The sequence below is a fragment of the Hyla sarda genome, chromosome 5, assembly GCF_029499605.1.
Source record: "Hyla sarda isolate aHylSar1 chromosome 5, aHylSar1.hap1, whole genome shotgun sequence".
In the NCBI taxonomy this organism is placed as follows: Eukaryota; Metazoa; Chordata; class Amphibia; order Anura; family Hylidae; genus Hyla; species Hyla sarda.
Window position 1 is genome coordinate 86,810,080 of NC_079193.1, and position 21,739 is coordinate 86,831,818.

The following is a 21,739-nucleotide window of genomic DNA, read 5'->3' on the forward strand; positions in this document are numbered from 1 at the left end:
TCATTACCTTGCCAAACATGTCAGTTTTAAACTTTTTTTTACGACTTATACAATTAAAGAACATTTGGAAGTTAGTTTTGTTGATTTTCTCTTTTCTTTTATTTCCATTTTCCCTATTGCTTTTTAATGCTGTTCTTTTGTCATGTATTGTCCCCTTTGCATTTTTATTCATCCATATTGGCTTCTCCTGTTCCTGGCCCTTTTATTCCCATAAGGTATGTACCTCTCATAGTGAGAATTTAAGATATTTAAAAAAAAATTCTCACAATGTGTCTGTACTCTTATTTTTGAGGACATTATCCCAGTTTATTATGTTAACAGGTTCTCTGTCCCGCAAGAAAATCCACTTGTCCTGGTAGATAAAATAATTTCGACCAAAATAGTCTGATCCCCCCCACTAGACCACCAGGGATGGATATAAAATCCCTTTAGACACTGCTGTCAACTTTAACAGCGGTGATCTGATGGTTTAATAGCGGCCACGGCGATCGCAGTATGCCGGGCTATTAGCGGCAGGAGAGCTGTAGCTCCTTTTACACCCGAGGCAAGCCCAGAAAAGTCTAGATGTAACTTTTTGATCACATTATAAAAAATTGCTCATATGAAGTGTCCAAAAATGAGAAATTCGGGACTATTTTTTTTACATTTACACCATTCACCGTAAGGTTTCATTAACATTATATTTTAATAGCCTGGACATTTCCACATGCAGAGATACCACATGTTTATTTTTAGACATTATTTTTATTTAAAGAAAATTGGAAACTTATTAGGAAAGGGGCTTATTCACATGTACACGCACTTTTTAAAATATTTTAATCGCTATTTTTCAGTCTTCATAGGGACTTATGTGTTACTGGGGGGTGTTCTGCTTCTTCAGTTTATGTGGTGCATTTTGTGTCAGAAAATACTGGAAGTTGCATTTAATTACTAGATAACTACAACTCCCAGCATGCCCTGATGCAGCCTATGGTTGTATGGATGTTGCAGCATGTTGCACTGTATAGTAGTACAGTTAAGTTTATTGTGTAACATGCTGGGAGTTGTAGTTTTGGTTCGTGTCAGCTGCAGAGCCATAGGCTGTGTCAAGGAATACAGGGAATTGCAACACCCAGCATGCCCTGATGCAGCCTATGGCTCTGCAGCTGACCTGAACCAAAACTACAACTTCCAGCATGTGCAACATGCTGGGAGTTGTAGTTTTGGTTCGGGTGTGTTTGCGTGCATCTGTGGGGCTCTTGGTCGACGGGCAAGTATGAAGGGATTCTGGGGGTGCAATTTAGTGCGGGTGGCCAGAAGCCACTAAAATTAAATTAGATGGCACAACTGGCGGCATCAGTGCCCCCCCCCCCCCCCTGCCCTAATGCCCGACGTGACAGTCCGCCCCTATACAAAACATTCATGAATACACATTATACATGCACCAGCCACTGCCCCCATATCATACATACACAAACACCCCGGCCACTGCCCCCCCACATCATACATTACATACACACATCACAGATACATCATATACACCATACATATGCACACATCATACATACACCTGCCACTGCCCCCCCTCCACATCATACATTACATAAGACAGACATCATACACACATTATACATTACATACACACACACACATAGACAGACATCATACACATATAACACATCCACTCACACCCTACATATACAACCACCCTTCCTGCCGCCTGCATTCTCCGCCTCCTCACCTGAGCCGTGTGAGGTTTCATGGGTTTGAAAATCTCACCTCACACCGGGCGTCCTCTCTCCCCTCCCCCCTGCTCTGTGTTTTCCCCGTGCAAACATGCAACCTCCCCATGGTGGATTAGATTCTGTGGAGACAGAGGAGGGGGAGGGATAGAGCTGTGTGCGGGGGAGGGGGGAGCTGTGTACCGAGCTGTATAAGCCCTTTCTCTCACCTTGCTGTGTCTTCTTGTGTAATGTTCAGCTGCGTCCTCCATCCTCCGGGAGGGGAGATAGGGGGCGTGGCTTAATTATGTAAGGCAAACGTGCGACCTCGGGCTCTGCGGTCAGCTGGGGGCCGCCGCCCCCTCCATACACCCTGAGCGTCGGTGTGAGGTGCAGACTGCATCCGCTCCTGCGCCTCACACCAGCATTACAGAAAATAAGGGGGAAGTCGGTCTGTCCCTGCTAGCCCGATACAGGGCTAAATCTATAAACAATTCACCTGCCCGGTGCCCAAAACTACTTGTCCCGGGCGTCGGGCGATAGGATTTCCACATCCCTTAAATTGTAAGGTGCTGATCCCATTTACTATGTACATACATATTACCTACACAAAATAAACTTTAAAGAATATACCTGTGCACCAGTGTCTTGAACATCTTTGCACGCTTCGGGAAAGACATCATATGCAATAACTGGGTAACCATGCTTCAAAAGATTTTTTGCCATCGGACTGCCCATGTTCCCAAGTCCGACGAATCCAACAGGAGTTTTAGATGCCATGGACCTGCAGACTGAAAGAAGAAAAATCACTTTGAAAAACCACACATTTTGCCAGTATAACAAATATAAGGAAACAAAGTGGGAATACCGCAGGGACTGTTTTCTGATATTCCGCGTTTGCCGTGTTAGTACAGATGATGGTTCTGCTGGCTACATAGCACTAGTGGCTCTACCATCAGATTGTTCTTACATATTTGGGAAATGCTGCGTATGTCCACTCAAAAAAAAAAAAAAAAAAAAAAATCAAAACTGTTTTACAAGAACCCCTCCTAGACCTGCAGCTTTTTTTTTTTGGAGCCCTTGATGTACAAACTAGAGCAAAAGATTCAAGTCCGTCAACGTGCATTAATATTTTTATTTAAAGGGGTTAACAAGGAATATAAAAAACCAAGAGCTAGTTTCTTTAAAGAACAGCCCCACATCTGTCCTCAGGTCATGTGTGGTACTATAACTTAGCTCCATTAACTTCAATAGAACTTTTTTAAAGAAATCAGCTCTGTTTATTTGATCCTGGGTAACCATTTTAACCCCTTAATGACCAAGCCCATTTTGGCCTTAAGGACACTTTTATAGGCCAATTTTATATTTGTCGCTTTCATTTTTTCCTCCTCACCTTCTAAAATTCATAACTCTTATATTTCCATCCACAGACCCATATGAGGGCTTGTTTTTTGCATGACCAATTTTACTTTGTAATGACACCTCTCCTTTTACCATAAAATGTACGGGGAACCCAACAAAAATTATGTGTGTGAGAAAATTTTAATGAAAACCACAATTTAGCAAATTTTAAAGGGTTTCGTTTTCACACTGTACACTTTACAGTAAAAATAAAGTTCTTTATCATATGAGTCAATACAATTAAAAAGATAATGTAAAAACATTTTTTTTTTTTTTTTACCCAAAATCGGTATGTTTAACCCCTTAAGGACACAGCCCATTTTGGCCTTAAAGGGGTACTCCGGCCCTAAAACATCTTATCCCCTATCCAAAGGGCATGCTGGGAGATGTAATTTTGCAACATCTGGAGGATGAAGACCACTGTTATAGAGTGTCAGCGCCGGCAGACGCAACAAACAGGAGGACGAGGAGGGCAGTGCTTGCTGGTGAAATATGTATTTACCCCGAAGTGGACAGCGCAGTGCTGGGCTAATAATTAATTTTGGGGGGGGGGGGGGCAGAACAGCGCTCATATGATTAGTTCCCCGATGGGGAAGTGCTGGGCTGATCATTCATTCCCGAGGGGGAGGGCCAAACCAGTATTGTGGTATGGATTAAAATTCATATTGTGCAGCACAAAAATGTTGTTATTCGGTATGAACCGGTATACTGCCCAGCCCTAATATATATTATATTGGATCTGACTGGTACGCTTTAGGGTGCATTCCCACCTGGCGTATTTTGGTGGGTATTTGCTGCGTATTTTCCTACCCATTGACTTCAATGAAAAAATAAAATATGCAGCAGCAAATACGCCAGGTGGGAACGTACCCTCAAGGCGTTAAAGGAAATGTGTATTCACACCACGTTTGGGCCATGTAGGTGCGGCATTTGGCAGGGGAATTTTAAAACTGCCTCCTGCTATACCCTATTTATTTCAATAAGGTGACCCGAGTCAGCTATAGACGCTCTTCAGCTCATTTTCCCATCGTGTCCAGTTTTTTTAATTAAATGAAAAGCGATGCATACCAGAGTTTTCAGTCCAGTTCAAAAGATAAAATCGGGGAAAATTAGCCAACCGGAGTCTATAGTTGACTCCGGTCACCTTTTTGAAATGAACGAGATATGGCACGGGTCTGGCAAGAGGAGGTTTTGAAATTCCCTGGCCAGTTTCAGGTGCCATATGCCCCAAACGATGTGTGAATGCAGCCTAAGAGCTGTAGACACTGTTGAATATCTGTAAGAGTATAAAAGCAAACTGTACCTTTCTCAGGCGAAACTTATAAAATTGCTTTTATTCCCCCCCCCCTACTTCTTCTCTCATTTCTCAGCCGAGTGTCAAGGAGGTAGAGACAAGCAGCACCTCATAGATTGTAAGCAAAATCTTGTACTTCAGACAAAGGTAGGGGTAGGCTGGGAGATGAGGACAAGTGAGGAGGTATGCAAGGCTCGGCACTAAAGCAGCACAAGTCCGCCTCCTTGACACTTGGCTCAAATAAAAAGTAGATTTTATATAAGTTTGGCAACCACTATCTACATTACAGTTTGCTTTCATACCCTAAGGCTAGGTTCAAAACACAATCTCCTTCCAGAAATATCTCAGCTAGAGATTCTGAGGTCAGTTGGCCTTGATTTGATCAGTCGTTGCTAGGACTTTATCAAGAGTGCCAGTCCCCAAAGACAGTAATGTATTCCACAAAAAGAATGAACAGCGCCAATGAAATTCTGTAGTGTGGACTGTACAGCAGAATCCTATTCACAGCAATGAACTCTGCTGCACTGCAATTTCCAAGCAGAACTACTCTTAGAAATTCTATACTCTGAACCCAGCCGATCATCTATCCAATGGTTAATGCGGCAACAAACAAAGCTGATAGATTCCCTGTAAAGGGGTATTCCAGGATTTTTTTTTTATTTGACTATGCTACAGGGGCTGTTAGTGTAGTTCATAATATAGTGTCTGTACCTGTGTGTGACTGTTTTCTCACAATTCTTCTGCGATTTTCACCCCAATATTTATTTTTACCATCATACAAAATGACTGTTGTCTCAGATTTTTCCCAGGTTGCAATGCAGCCCAGACCTGACTCACTAGTCAGCTGATGATAGGGAGTCTGTCTGATTCAATGGGTGGAGTGATCGCTTGTTGGGAGAGAGATCAATCTGCAACTAATGCAACAGCTGTAGGCACCCTGGTTGAAAACCACAAGTCTTTTGAATGGATGCAGCTCATTTATGTTTCAATGGGTGGGGTGGCTGATGTGTGGGAGGGAGGAAGATGGAATTGTGGAATTTGTAGTAAAAAAAAAAAAAAAAAAAGAAAAGTCAAACAGGAAATACCAGTTCACACAAAGCTAGCCAGTGTGCTAGCCAGATCCCTCCTAAGCATGTCCATTACGGTCTGCCAGGTACATACTAAAATCACCTTATGTATACCATAGCAGCCAGACACCTTGTGAAGGCCTCCCTGCCTGCCATGGTGGATGTGCTTGTACAACCTATATCAGCAACAGGAAGCCAAAGATGCATTCTTCTGGCCGCCATTGGGTACACAGAGCTCTCTGTACATGATTGGTGTATATGCTATATGCAGGCCTCTAAAAGGATATGAACCTTGCCTAAACATGTAACATCATACACAGCAAAGCTGACAAGTGACCTACAGAGAACAGGTTCTGTGGATAGAATCCCCCACGGCTGTTTGAAGCAAGGGCTGCACCATGATGTCTTATGGAAGGGAGAAGTTTATGATAGGACAATGTGTTTCGGGGTCAGTTGGTCCCTTACAGATCCTCACGAGGACCTGATGAAGCAACCAATCTGGCCCTGTAATGCGTTGTTCTATAATAAAAAGTTCTGCCGGATCATGGCGCAGCCTTTGCTTCAAACAGTTTTATAGGATTTTACCCACAGAACCGGATCCCCTATGGCAGTGTTTCCCAACCAGGGTGCTTCCAGCTGTTGCAAAACTACAACTCCAAGCATGCCCGGAGAGCCAACATCTGTCCGGGCATGCTGGGAGTTGTAGTTTTGCAACAGCTGGAGGCACCCTGGTTGGGAAACACTGCCCCATGGTCTCTGAGCTAAGGAAGCTGCAGCACCATCTTCAGACCGCTGAGATTGTGCTGCGCTAAAAATTACTACTGGTCAGCCGCACATCTGTATAAACAGGCGACATGCAGCCAGCAATGATGCAAGTGTAGAGCCGCATGGATGATCCAGCGATCCTTCAGTCATGTAAAAAGCTTCTTAAAAAAGGGGTACTCCGGTGAAAAAACATTTTTTTTTTTTTAATCAACTGGTGCCAGAAAGTTATACAGATTTGTAAATTACTTCTATTACATAATCTTAAAGGGGTATTCCAGGATTTATTTTTATTTGACTATGCTACAGGGGCTGTAAAGTTAGTGTAGTTCATAATATAGTGTCTGTACCTGTGTGTGACAGTTTTCTCACAATTCTTCTGTGATTTTCACCCCAATATTTATTTTTCACAGCGTACAAAATGACTGTTGTCTCAGATTTTCCCAGGTTGCAATGCGGCCGAGACCTGACTCACTAGTCAGCTGATGACAGGGAGCCTGTCTGCTTCAATGGGTGGAGGGATCGCTTGGTGGGAGAGATATCAATCTGCAACTAATGCAACAGCTGTAGGCACCCTGATTGAAAACCACAGGTCTTTTGTATGTAGGCAGCTCATTTATGTTTCAATGGGTGGAGGGATCGCTTAGTGGGAGAGAGATCAATCTGCAACAGCTGTAGGCACCCTGATTGAAAACCACACTGATTTGAATGGATGCAGCTAATTTATGTTTCAATTGGTGGGGTGGCTGATGTGGCTGATCAGTTCACAAAAAGCTAGCCACAGTGTTATGGTAATCTCACAACATAGCCATTTAGCCCCAAGACAAGCGCAGATCCTTCCTAAGCATGTCCATTACTGTCTGCCAGGTACGTACTAAAATCACCTTATGGTGGATAACCCCTTTAATCCTTCCAGTACTTATCAGCTGCTGTATACTACAGGGGAAGGTCTTTTCTTTTTGAATTTCTGTCTGAACACAGTGCTCTCTGCTGACACCTCCCTCCATGTCAGGAACTGTCCAGAGCAAAAACAATTCCCCGTAGCAAATCTCTCCTGCTCTGGACAGTTCCTGACATGGAGGGAGGTGTCAGCAGAGAGCAGTGTGGTCAGACAGAAAATAAATTCTAATAGAAAATAACTTCCTCTGTAGTATACAGCAGATGATAAGTACTGGAAGGATTAAGATTTTAAAATAGAAGTAATTTACAAATCTGTTTAACTTTCTGGCACCAGTTGATTTAAAAAAAAATACAATTTTCATCGGAGTACCCCTTTAACCTCCAATTGGCTAAACTGGTGCTTGTATCAGGCATTGGGTACAACATTTAAAAGAGCCCTTAGGCCATACAGGACACATTATAAAGAGAAGCCATGAAACTAGTGTGAATTGAGTCTTACAGATGCTATTCTGGGTATGACCTCAGAGCATGTTGATTCTTATATGGGGCTACAAACATGAGAATACACAGTCCGATGTGATGTAGGGGTAATGTTACAGATCACTATGGTGGGCACTGGAATAGCATTCCTTTAAAGCACAACTCCAAAGTTCAACTCCTGCCGGATCCTTTAAGGTGTGGAGAAACGCATTCCATACTTGGCAACATAGTTGCTGAGTTAACCCTACAATGCCCAGTGAGTTCTGTGAATATGCCCATTTCTAATTAAAGGGATTATGCACGATTAGAAAAAGAGGGGATTTCTTTAAAAAAAAAAAAAATTTAATAAATAAATAGCACCACCCCTGTCCTCATTTCCATTAACGCGAACGGAGCCAAATTGTTATACCACACACCACATGAGGACAGGGGTAGTGCAGCTTTCTATTCCTGGATAACACTTTTAGGGTATGTTCACACAAGGGAATGTTCGTGCAGAATTCAGCAGGAATATTCCGCACGGATATTCCGTTGCAGCAGAGTCCCTTTGAATTTAACCCTTTAACGACCAAGGACGTAACTTTACGTCCTGGTGCTGCGGTACTTAGCGCACCAGGACATATATTTACGTCCTGTACATGATCGCGAGCATCAGAGCTCGGATCATGCGCGGCTGGTCCCAGCTGCCGATTGTCTGCCATTAACCCCTCAGATGCCGAGATCAATACAGATTGCGGCAGTGCGGTCGGAAATATGGATTATCGGATCTCCCGCAGCGCTGCCGCGGCAATCCGATCATCCAGAACGACACACGGAGGTCCCCTCTCCTGCCTCCGCCGCCTTCCACAGGTCTTCTGCTCTGGTCTGAGATCGAGCAGACCAGAGGAGAAGATGACCTATAACACTGATCAGTGCTATGTCCTATGCATAGCACTGAACAGTAGTAGCAATTGAATGATTGCTATAAATAGTCCCCTAAGTATAAAAAATAAAAATGAATACACATTTGGTATTGCCACGTGCGTAAATATTCAAAGGGTGAACGGCGTGAATGTAAAAAAAAAAATGTATAAAAGTTTTATATACACAAATGTGGTATCACACCGCCGCTTATACAGAAAAATGAAAAAGTTAAAGGTTGACAAAATAGAGGGATTTTAAACATACTAATTTGGTTAAAAAGCTTGCGATTTTTTTTAAGTGCAACAATAATAGGAAAGTATGTAATCATGGGTATCATTTTAATCGTATTGATGTACACAATAAAGAACACGTCATTTTTACCGTAAATTATACAGCGTGAAAACGAAACCTTCTAAAATTTGCTAAATTGCGGTTTTCTTTTTCATTTACCCAAATAGTATTTTTTTGGTTGTGCCATAAATTTTATGGTAAAATTAGTGATGTCATTACGCAGGACAATTGGTCGCGCAAAAAAAACAAGCCCTCATACTTGTATGTGGATGAAAATATAAGAGAGAAAAGAAGAAGGTCGGGCACTTCAGGTGAAGGATTAAAACCAGCTTTCCTTTATTCAAAAATCTTGACAGTTCACATACAGAACAACCACTGACGCGTTTCGCCCACGTTGGGGCTTAATCGTAGACTAACAAACATTTAACAGACCGTGTTAAAATACTAAATCAACGGGTCACATGACCTCTTACATCATTACGGGTACTGTATGGTGCTTATGATGTTTAGCGCCTGTAGTGTCTATCTATTGCATAAATATGTTAATCATGAATTTTGGAATGTTCTGAAGGTTAAAATGTAAATAGTTACAGTGTACTGATATTGTACTGCTTGTATATGCAGTAACATAAACCAGTTTTTGTATAAAACGCATTAAAGCGAAAAAAACCGCAAACTGTACTTAGGCTAATCTGAATAGGTACCAAACGTATAGAAAGAGGATCTCACCCACACCGGGTCTTCCATAAGTCTTAGTGTTTTAATGATGTAAGAGGTCATGTGACCCGTTGATTTAGTATTTTAACACGGTATGTTAAATGTTTGGTAGTCTACGATTAAGCCCCAATGTGGGCGAAACGCGTCAGATGTTCTGTATGTGAACTGTGTCAAGATTTTTGAATAAAAGAAATCTGGTTTTAATCCTTCACTTGAAGTGCCGGACCTTCTTCTTTTCTCAATTGGATTGTGGGCCGAGGGCGGAAAGGCTGGTCCGTGGCACAGGTGAGCCATTTGGATGTTCAGGGTGAAGAGGACTCCACAACTTGCATTGAAAATATAAAAGAGTTACAATTTTTAGAAGATGAGGAGGAAAAAATGAAAATGCAAAAATAAAATTGGCCTGGTCCTAAAAGGGGTACTCCGTCCCTAGACATCTTATCCCCTATCCAAAGGATAGGGGATAAGATGTCAGATCGCCGGGGTCCCGCTGCTGGGGACCCCCGGGATCACTGCTGCGGAACCGCGAGTTCGCTCTGCGCGTAATGGCGGGCGATACAGGAGCCAGAGCATCGTTATGTCACGGCCCCGCCCTTCGTGATGTCACGGCCCGCCCCATTAATACAAGTCTATGGGAGGGGGTGTGGCGGTCGTCACGCCCCCTGCCATAGACTTGCATTAAGGGGGCGTGCCATGATGTCACGCTGCTCCATCCTCTGTATCGCCCATCTTTATGCACAGAATGAACTCGCTTTGTGCAGTAATGACAGCGCGGTGCCGCAGCGGCGATCCCGGGGGTCCCCAGCAGCGGGACCCCGGCGATCTGACATCTTATCCCCCTATCCTTTGGATAGGGGATAAGATGTCTAGGGGCGGAGTACCCCTTTAAGGTCAAAATGGGCCTGGTCCTTAAGGGGTTAAAAGGATTCTGCTGCACTGTTCACAAGGTGGAATTTGCCACAGAAATCCGTATTCCGGCGTCCGCAAAAAGACTAGACATGTCAATTCTTTTTACGGATTTAGCTCGGAAATCCATTGCGGTCTATGAAACGGCACGTTTCCAAGAGGTCCTATTAGCCGCCGGATCCTTCAATTGTGCGGAATGTCTGCATGTTTCCATATAGACATTCCGCACAAATAACATTGCGTGAACATGTGCACTGAACTTGCCCGGCTTCTGCGGGTTGGCAACCAAACAGTTGAACTGTAGAGTTACACTTTAAGGGTCTATTCACACGTACAGTATTCTGCGCAGATTTGATGCGCAGGATTTCAAGCTGTGTTCAGTTTACATTGACATCTGCAGCAGAAAATCTGCACAGAATACTGTACGTGTGAATAGACCATAGATGGGAATGGTCACAAAACAAACTTTTGCTATGTGGTACAGACAAAAATTATGATCAGTCAGGGTCTGAGTGTATAGCCCCTGACCAATCACAAGCTGGGAGAATTGCTTCAGTATCATGTGACCTGGAGGGACTTATAATGTGACCGTCCTGGTCACCTAGACACGGAGTTGGGAGGGGAGTATACGGCAAACCCTTCTCTTTCTGCTCGTTGTCATTGGTCTGTTTGTTTTTGATTGACAGGTATGCTTTACCAGTGTTATAATGTTGGCGCTCTGACCTTGGGTATATGACATGGGCAACAGGATTGCATTTTTATGGGAAAATAAAAGTGTCAGGTGAAGGAGTAGTACCAGAGCTGGTTCATCATGGGTATGGGGGGCGGTGTAGATCTGCAGGATAAAAGTCAGTGTTTCCCAAGCAGGGTGCCTACAGCTGTTGCGAAACTACAACTCCCTGCATGCCCGGACAGCCTTTGGCTGTCCGGGCATGCTGGGAATTGTAGTTTTGCAACAACTGTAGGCACCCTGGTTGAAAAAAAAAAACACTAATAAGTAAATACAACAATAGACACATCAGAACAACAAGGGTTAATGAATGAAGTGACTGGATGATCAGGTCAGGAGAAGTAATAATGAAGTTGCAGGGAGAGTCAGTATAGCCAGTGCCCCTCACCCTGGTACCTAGTACAGACAGGGGGTAACCTGTGCAGGGCAGGAGGGTACACACAATACTGGCACAGGGGCTCTCACATGCCCATTGTTTATGGTGCCGTGCTGCCTAATTCAAGGGGTTGCACACAGAGTCCTGCCCGGGCTGAGGCTTACCCACTGCAAAGCGCGCATGCCTGCTGACAGAGCTGTGCAGGACACTGCCAGACCTCCATAACAGAGCTGCCATGCTTCTTCCTCCCAGCTGACCTCCACTTCTAGGATCCTGGATAAGACGCCCGCGGTGACGTCAGCGGACCGTATGACTGACAGCTACTGTAGCCAATCCCCGGCGAAATTCAACATATACGTCCAATTAAGGGACGGCGGGAACGGCACGCCCACCTCGCTCCTGTGACTTTAGTGTGGCTGGGGCTCTGCCCCGCGAAGCGCTGTGCGGGATTGGCTGAGGAGTAGGGGGCGGGGCCTGCGTTACACAAAGCGAATGATAGAGAAGCGCTCTGCACCCTGGGACTCTCAGGACATGATGGGAGTAGTAGTATTACAGCAGCTGGGAGTTCTAGAGTATTCTGTTGCTGCAGGGTCTGACTGTTTAGGATCTGGAAGGATTGTGAACCCCTTTCCAATGTCTGTTCAGTCACACTAAAAACGTAGATCAATCTGTGGGCAGCATATATACAGCAGAAGATGCTGAGCATATATATATATATATATATATATATATACACACATATACTAGCTGTGTACCCGATGCTGCCCGGTTTTTCCTACCTTATCCTTGTGGGGGAGGAAAAGCAACAAAGGAGGCATTTGTCCTCATATCCCGTCCCTAAATCCTGACCCCATATCCCCTCCTTATATCCCGACCCCAAATCCCCTCCTCATATTCCAGCCTCATATCCTGCCCTCATATTTTGTTATCATATCCCATCCTCATATCCTGACCTCATATCGCGTCCCCATATCCCGATCCTCATATCCAGTCCCCATATCCTGTCCCCATATCCTGTCCCCATATCTCGACCTCATATCCCGACCCCATATCCCGTCCTCATTTCCCGACCTCATTTCCCGACCTCATATCCCGTCCTCATTTCCCGTCCTCATTTCCCGACCTCATATTCCGACCCCATATCCTGTCCTCATATCCCGACATCATATCCCGTCCTCATATCCCATCCCCTAGCTAATCCTCATTTCTAATCCTAATTTCCCATCCTCAGGTGGGGCTGCGTTGTGGTAAAGATATTGTAAGCTGAAAATAAAAGGGGTGGGGCTTAAAAGGTGGGCATGTCTTTGTGTGATGGGGTGTGGCTTTCCAGCCGGACTGACGCATTCACCAGGAGATGCAGAGCGGAGCTTGCGGAGTAAGGTACCAGAAGTCCTATATACTTACATGGGACTTGAAACAAAAACCCCATCCTTCACATATGGGGGCAGGTTAGGGGTTAATTTAACTATTATATATTTTTATTTGACATATAAGTAACATGTGACCAAGAATTATCAAAATATCTCCAGCTGTTTGAAAATTATGCAGTAACATATATTTCCCATAGACTTGTATGGGACTTTAACCTCTTCAGGACGCAGGGCGTATGCATACGCCCTTCATCCTGAGCCCTTAAGGACGCAGGGCGTACAAGTGCGAATTCCGGTCCCCGCCGGGCGGAGACCGGACCGGGGTGACTGCTGATATCTATCAGCAGGCACCCCGTGCAAACCCCTGGGGGGGGGGGTCCTGAATCAATTCAGACCGGCGATTTGCGACTATTCCGGGTCAATCGGGTCTCTGGTGACCCGGAAGAAAAGGGTGAATGAGGCTGTCCGAGACAGCCCTATTCACCCTTACCCAGAAGGAGTGAGGTGGCACTGGTGCCGCCTCACGATCACGTGATTGATTGGTTGGAACGACCGACCAATCACGACCCTGCTCGGCGGTGATTGGGACGGCGATCATAGCGGTTATCGGGGCCGGCAGGGGTCCCCTCTGGTGCGGTGGCGGCGACAGGAGCAGCAGGATCGGTGGAACCAACGGCAGTGGTCCCGGCTGCAAGATACAGCAGGAGGTGAGGCCTGTTCACCTCATGCTGTTGCTTAGCAACAACTCTCAGCATGCACAGCCAAAGGGCATGCTGGGAGTTGTAGTTTAGCAACAGCTGGAGTTCCAACTACAACTCCCAGCATCCTCTTTGGTAGTCTTTGCATGCTGGGCATTGTAGTTATGCAACAGCTGGAGGCACATTTTTTCTATTAAAAAAAGTGTGCATCCAGCTGTTGCATAACTACAACTCCCAACATGCACAGACTACCAAAGGGCATTATGGGAGTTGTAGCAGTGTGCCTCCAGCTGTTGCAAAACTACAACTCTCAGCATGCCCTTTGACTGTCAATGCATGCTGATTGTTGCAGTTTTGCAACAGCTGGAGACACATTGGTTGTGAAACCGAGTTTGTTACCTAACTCAGTGTTTTGCAACCAGTGTGCCTCCAGCTGTTGCAAAACTACAACTCCCAGCATGCACTGAGAGACTGTATGTGCTAGTTTTGCAACAGCTGGAGGCACACTGGTTGGGAAACATGGAGTTAAGTAACAAACTCTCAGTGTTTCGCAACCAATGTTCCTCCAGCTGTTGCATAACTACAACTCCCAGCATGTATGGTCTGTTAGTACATGCTGGGAGTTGTAGTTTTGCAACAGCTGGAGGCTTGCCCCCTTCCATGTGAATGTACAGGGTACATTCACACGGGCGGGTTTACAGCAAGTTTTCTGCTGCAAGTTTGAGATGTGGCAAACTTTCCTCCGCAGCTCAAACTCCCAGCGAGAAACTCATTGTAAACCCGCCAGTTTGAATGTATCCTAAAAACACTACACTACACCTACACCAAATAAAAAGTAAAACACTACATATACATATACCCCTACACAGTACTGACCCCCCCACCCCCCCCCCCCCCAATGGAAAAAAAAAAACATCTTGTACGGCACTGTTTCCAAAACGGAGCCTGCAGCTGTTGAAAAACAACAATTCCCAGTATTGCCGGACAGCAACTGACTGTCCAGGCATTCTGGGAGTTTTGCAACAGCTGAGACACCCTGTTTGGGAAACACTGCTGTAGGGTATTTTTGTGGTGGATTCAAATCCCCAATTTAGGCCTCAAATGCGCATGTCGCTCTCTAACTTCACAGCCCTGTCGTATTTCAAGGAAACATTTTAGGGCCACATATGGGGTATCTCCGTACTTGGGAGAAATTGCGTTACAAATATTGGGGGGGCTTTTTATCTTTTTACCCCTTATGAAAAGGTAAAGTTGGGGTCTACACCAGCATGTTAGTGTAAAAAAAAAAATAATAATTTTTACTGGTGCTGCCCCATACTTTTAATTTTCACAAGCGGTAAAAGTAAAAAAAAAAAGACCCCCAAAATTTGTAACACAATTTCTCCTGAGTACAGAACTACCCCATATGTTGGTGTAAAGTGCTCTGCGGGCGCACAACAGGGCTCAGGAGTGAGAGCGTGCCATGTACATTTGAGGTCTAAATTGGTGATTTGCACAGGGGTGGCTGATTTTGGTGCAGGCGCTTTTTCGGGTTATAGCAGCTTTTTTATTTTAATTTTTTGCACCTATAGGCAGTCCGTGCCGCAAATAGCAGGCCTGTGCTATGTGGAGGGACCGTACCTCTGTGTGCGGCCTTCCCCACCGCTGTCAGTGATTTGTCACTGATCAGCGTTTTTTTGGGGGGGTTCAGGCGGGTGCATTTTTTCGGGGTTAAACGTTTTATTATTTGATTTTTTTGGCATTTTGTGTGGGGGTCTGTGTACATGCCACCAGCCACTGTTCTGGGATGAGTGGCCAGACCCCCCACTGACTTCTGCGCCCCCCTGCCGCCACCAAGCGCGAATCAGTGCGCACACCACTGATTAGGTAAACGCTTTTTTTTGGCACAGGGCTTTTTTTGCGCTAGAATTCCATTTTTTTTTTGTAACGTTTTTTTCCCCCCTTTTTAGTTTATATTTTTTCTGTTAGGGCCGGTTTAGTTAGTTATCTTAGGGCGGGTTAGGGAGGTAGTCTCGCGCCACACCACACACAGCACATACACAATAAAGTTTTCCCCACACACATACACCCCCCCCCCTCCCCATTAGAGTAGGGAAATGGCCCGCAGGGCATACTTGCCTTCGACACTGAAAGTGCCACAGAGGACGAGGAAGACCCCACCTTCCTTATTTCCTCATCATCTGGTCCCGCCATGCAGTAACAGAATAGGGACGGCCACAGACATCACATTCCCAGAATGATGATTCAGGGCATAGGGTTTGGGGCGGGCATTATTTTACTTTCGGCTATACTCTGGGTCATCATTCTGGGAAAATAGTTGGCATATCAGTATTTAAAATTGCAATTTTCATTCCCCCCCCCCCCCCCCCATAGTACACTTCATCCATTCCTGGAAAATAAATTTAGGGAACACCCGTCTGTTCCAAAGCTCCACTTCACCCCTATACACCTTCCCTAGGGGGTGTACTGTTTGTAATTGGCTCACATGTGGGTGTTCCTTTCATGTATTTTCCTCTGAATGTATGTAACTATTAGGTCCGTAAGAAACATCGGCCTCAAATGCAAAGAGTTCTCACTCATAAGCTCTGTCGTATTTCCAGGTGACAATTCACATGTTAGTTGTTCCCAGAAAGATGAAGCAGAGCATGGGTTGAAAATTGCAATTTTCAAAAGCTACCCTTCATCCATTCATGAAAAATAAATTTAGGAAACACGTGCGTTCAAAATGTCCTCTTTACCTCTGTATCCATTCCTCGGGGGGGTACTTTCTGTAATGGTGTCACATGCGGGTGTTTCATTTTTGTATTTTCCTCTGAATGTATGTAACTGACAGATACTGATATGCCATAGGCCACAAATGCAAACAGACCTCTGTGACATGTTTCTTGTTGTGCGCCGGCCCAACGCGTTACCCCATATGTGGATGTGTTTCCATAGTCAGGAGAAAAAGCCCTCCACAATTTGTAACCCAATTTCTCCCATTAACCCTTGTGAAAATGTAAAAAATTGGGTAACCCCAGCATTTTAGTGTAAAAAAAAAAAATTTTACATTTATGGCCCACTTTTCAAAAAACTTTTGAGGGGTGTTATGTTATGCGCTCTGGCCGCACACGCTGGCCGTGAGCGCATGGTCCCCATACCTGCTGTAGCCCCAGTCTGTCACTCTCCGGGTGTTTCTCCTGCCTCTGCTTCTCTGCTCCGGCTCACGTGTCCCCGTCCCCTAGGGCGCGCGTGTGCGTGCTGGAGCGTTAAGGTTTAAAGGGCCAGTACGCTCATTAGTGTAATCCACCTGTGGCTCATTTATAAATTCCTCCACCCTCCTCAGTTTCCTGCCGGATCTTTGTTGCCTTCAGCCTGAAAGAAAGCATTCCTGTTATTGCCTTGCCGTGTATCTGATCTCTTGCTTTGTGACTCGACATTGCTCTTCTGCCGCATGCCTACTGATCTCCTACTACGTCTAGACTACGCTACTGTGCCACCTGCCCTGACCTTCTGCTATCCAGACTACGAGCTGCCTTATCCCTCCTGTGCCTCGCATCTCCTCAGCCATCTGTGTGGTCGAGCTGTGCCAGGGGTAGCGACCTGGGTGTCGCCTGCAGCAGCAAGTCCATCCCGCTTTGCGGCGGGCTCTGGTGAAAAACAGCGGCACCTCAGACTCCACTCTCTGGTACGGTCCGAGTCATCTGCCACACAGGTACAGCGGATCTACATCCACCGGGGGTTCCTGTCTTCAGAAACGTGAGTGTTACAGTAAGATCCGGCCATGGATCCCGCTGAGGTACCCCTGCCAGAAGTCGTGGATCTTCCCTCCGTTGTGGTACGTCAGTTGCAGCAGTTGGCCCAACAGGTGCAGCAATTTTCTCAACTTTCAGCCATGATGCAGCAGCTTTTGGCCTTGCAACAGCAGCAGGTACCACATTCTGGCCCACTCCCACCTCCAGCTCTTGCAGTGTCTTCTGGCTCCCAGCTGCGCCTGCCTTTGCCTTCCAAGTATGATGGGGATTCCAAGTCGTGCAGAGGCTTTGTTACACAGTGCTCCATGCACTTGAAGCTCATGTCTGAACTGTTTCTGACGGAACATAGTAAGGTGGCCTTTGTCATTAGTCTACAGTCCGGAAAAGCCCTGGCTTGGGCTACACCCCTTTGGGACCGTGGTTATCCAGTATCCTCCAATTTGTCGGCTTTCTTGGAAGAATTTCGCAGTGTCTTTGAGGAACCCGTACGTGCCTCTACAGCTGAGACTGCGTTGCTGAACCTCTGTCAAGGGAATTCTACCGTTGGTGAATTCTGCACTCTTGCCTCTGAACTTGTCTGGAATGAGGCCTTGTGTGCCACATTCAAAAAAGGACTGTCAAGCAGGATTAAAGATGCCCTTGCAGCACGTAATCCTCCATCTTCTTGGACAGAACTTATCCACTTGGCCACACACATTGATGTGTGTTTTGCTGAGAGACAGGAGGAATTGCGTTTAGAGAGGGAACCTGCCCGCCTGACACCCCTGTTTCAACGTTCACATCTTCAGTTTCCTGCGCCTCTTGCCGAAGAGGTTATACAAGGAGATCGGTCTTGTCTCAGGAGAGATCACGACGACGCAATGAGAATTTGCGTTTGTATTGTGCTAGCCCGGAGCACTTTCTCAAGTACTGTACAGTTGCCCGCACCTAGGGTACGTGGGAGAGGCATCCCTGGGTGTGAATACTACCTCTCCACGCTTAACTATTCCTCTACAAGTCTTCCTTCAGCGCTACAGCAATTTTGGATTCTGGATCAGCAGGTGACTTTATTGATGCGGCTTTAGTCCACAAGTATCATCTTCCTCTTACTCGGCTTGCCAAGCCCTTCTTCATCTCCTCTGTTAATGGACAAAATCTGGACTGTAGGGTTCACTTCTGTACTGAATCTTTCGTCATGCAAGTGGGAGTATCGCATAAAGAAAAGATTGAATTCTATATTCTGTCACACTGTACTTCTGAGATTCTTCTTGGTCTTCCCTGGCTGCAACGCCATTCCACCCAACTGGATTGGAGAACTGGAGAAATAATTTGCTGGGGACAATCCTGTCAAAATTTTTGCCTCCAACCTGTTCTGCGTAAAGTTGTTTCTCGTCTTCCTCCTTTACCTGGCCTGCCGCCACCTTACCAAGATTTCTCTGACTTTTTCTGCAAGAAACAGGCTGAGTCTCTGCCTACACTCCTCCTCGTGGAAGGATTTTCCCCTTTATCAGTTCCTGAGACTAAAGCCATGGCTGAGTATATCCAGGAGAATCTCCAAAAGGGATTTATCCGTATGTCCTCTTCTCCTGCTGGAGTAGGTTTCTTCTTTGTAGGGAAGAAGGATGGCTCGCTCCGTCCATCCATTGACTACAGGGGACTTAACAAAATCACGGTCAAGAACCGTTACCCTCTACCTCTTATCTCAGAACTTTTTGACCGTCTACGTGGTGCCAAGGTCTTCTCCAAGTTGGACTTACGTGGTGCGTATAACCTCATTCGTATCCACAAGGGAGATAAATAGAAAACGACCTTTAATACTCGTGACGGACATTTTGAGTATCTTGTAATGCCTTTTGGTCTCTGCAATGCTCCAGCCGTTTTTCAAGAGTATGTCAATGATATCTTCCATGATCTTCTCTACACCTGTGTTGTCGTATACCTAGATGACATCCTGATCTTCTCTTCCAACCTAGAGGAGCATCGTACTCATGTTCGTATGGTTCTTCAGTGACTACAGAAGAATCATCTCTACGCCAAACTGGAGAAATGCCTAGTCGAGAAATCTACGTTTTTTTTGGCTACATTGTCTCTCATCAGGGCCTGCAGATGGATCCAGATAAGTTTTCTGCAGTATTGGATTGGCCTCGTCCTTTGGGCCTACATGCTATTCAATGCTTTCTGAGATTTGCTAACTATTATCGTCAGTTTATTCCACATTTTTCATCCTTGGTTGCTCCTATTGTGGCTCTCACTAGGAAGGCATCTAATCCTAAATCTTGGCCTCAAGAAGCTGAAGAGGCCTTCTCCCGTTAAAAGTCTGCATTTGCCTCTGCTCCCGTGCTTACAAGACCTGATCCGGAGAGGCCCTTTGCTTTGGAGTCTGTTGCCTCATCTATTGGAGCGGGTGCTGTTCTCACTCAGAAAAACGCCAAGGGCAATAGTGTAACTTGTGGGTTCTTCTCCAAGACATTCTCTCCTGCTGAGATGAATTACTCCATTGGAGATCGTGAACTCATTGCTATCAAGCTAGCTTTGGAGAAATGGTGACATTTATTGGAAGGTTCTTCTCATCCGGTCAGCATCTACTCCGACCATAAGAATCTTCTATATCTTCAGCGTTTGAACCCCCACCAGGCAAGATGGTCACTGTTCTTTTCTAGGTTCAATTTCTTCATTCACTTCCATCCAGCAGACAAGAACATCAGGGCTGATGCTCTCTCCAGGTCCTCTGACGTCATTGGTTTGGACTCCACGCCTAGGCATATTATTCCTCCTGATTCCTGCCACTCCTGCCGAGATTCAGCAAGTTCCTCCGGGAAAATCCTTTTGTGCCCGCCAGATTTAGACACAAGGTCCTGATATGGGGTCATTCTTCCTTGACAGCAGGACATCCTGGAATACGCTAGACTCTACTTCTTATTTCCCGGCACTACTGGTGGCCCAATCTTGAACGTGATGTTTCTGATTTTGTTCGGTCCTGTGAAACATGTGCCGTGACAAAACTCCTCGACAGAGACCTGCAGGACTCTTACAGACTTTACCCATTCCAGAGACTCCCTGGTCCCATATCGCCATGGATTTCATAACCGATTTGCCACCATCTCATAATAACACTGTCATCTGGGTCATTGTAGATCGGCTCATTTCATTCCTCTACCAGGTCTTCCTTCTGCCCCGCAGCTGGCGAAGTACTTCTCGTTGCATATCTTTCGTTTACATGGTCTTCCTCAGCATATCGTTTCGGATCGAGTGCAGTTTGTCTCTTAGTTCTGGCGAGCCCTTTGTAACCGTCTGGACATCAATCTGGACTTCTCCTCAGCCTACCACCCTCAGTCCAACGGTCAGGTGAAGAGGGTTAATCTAATCCTTGAGACTTATCTCCGGCATTTCGTTTCAGCTGGCCAAGATGATTGGGTTCACCTTCTTCCCTGGACTGAATTCTCTTATAATCATAAGGATTTCGAGTCCACGAGGTCGTCCCCCTTTTTTGTTGTCTACGGACTCCATCTCCATTCTCCTCTTCCTCTCCCAGTCTCCACCATGTGGCAACAGATCTGACAGTCATTATCCCATGCTTCTTCACGCATGAAGGCGCAAGTGGATAAAAGTAGAAGACCTCCACCGTCCTTCTCTACCTTGATCCCTTCCAGATTCTACAAAAGATCAATCCTGTCTCCTACAAACTCCGTCTACCTGCTACGTTACATATTCCCAATTCCCTCCACGTCTCTTGCCTCAAGCCTCATGTCATAAACTGATTCTCTCAGAAGAATCTTGTCCCCACACCTGTCTCCGACTCTTCTGACATCTACAAAGTTAAACAGATTATTGCTACAAAAACTGTGAGAGGTAAACAATTTTTTTTGGGAGGGTTACGGTCCTGAGGAGAGATCTTGGGAGCCTGAGGAGAATATCCTGGACCGTGACTTTCTCAGGAGTTTTCTCACTCGAAAAAGGAGGGGAAGACCAAAAGGGGGGTACTGTTACATTACGCGCTCCGGCCGCACACACTGGCCTTGAGCGCATGGTCCCCTTATCTGCTGTAGCCCCAGTCCGTCACTCTCCGGGTGTTTCTCCTGCCTCCGCCTCTGCTTCTCTGCTCCGGCGCGCATGTCCCCGTCCCCTAGGGCACGCGCACGTGCTGGAGCTTTAAGATTTAAAGGGCCAGTACGCTCATTAGTGTAATCCACCTGTGGCTCATTTATAAATTCCTCCACCCTCCTCAGTTTCCTGCCGGGTCTTTGTTGTCTTGAGCCTGAGAGAAAGCATTCCTGTTATTGCCTTGCCGTATATCTGATCTCTTGCTTTGTGACTCGACCTTACTCCTCTGCCGCCTGCCTACTGACCTCCTGCTACGTCTAGACTACGCTACTGTGCCACCTGCCCTGACCTTCTGCTATCCAGACTACTAGCTGGCTTATCCCTCCTGTG

The 21,739-nt window shown here is 45.8% G+C and overlaps 1 protein-coding gene across 5 annotated transcripts in view; it reads right to left on the reverse strand.

Annotated features, from left to right (window-relative positions):
• HIBADH (3-hydroxyisobutyrate dehydrogenase) overlaps positions 1-21,739 on the reverse strand; it is a 214,468-nt gene that overhangs the window by 128,493 nt on the left and 64,236 nt on the right. For 3 of the 5 annotated variants that reach the window (XM_056519864.1, XM_056519863.1, XM_056519862.1), the window contains exon 3: positions 2,334-2,491. In XM_056519864.1, the coding sequence (XP_056375839.1) occupies positions 2,334-2,491 (158 nt within the window). Of the gene's footprint in view, positions 1-2,333; positions 2,492-11,691; positions 11,898-21,739 lie in introns of those variants that run through there. The other 2 variants (XM_056519865.1, XM_056519866.1) reach the window with 2 other exon arrangements.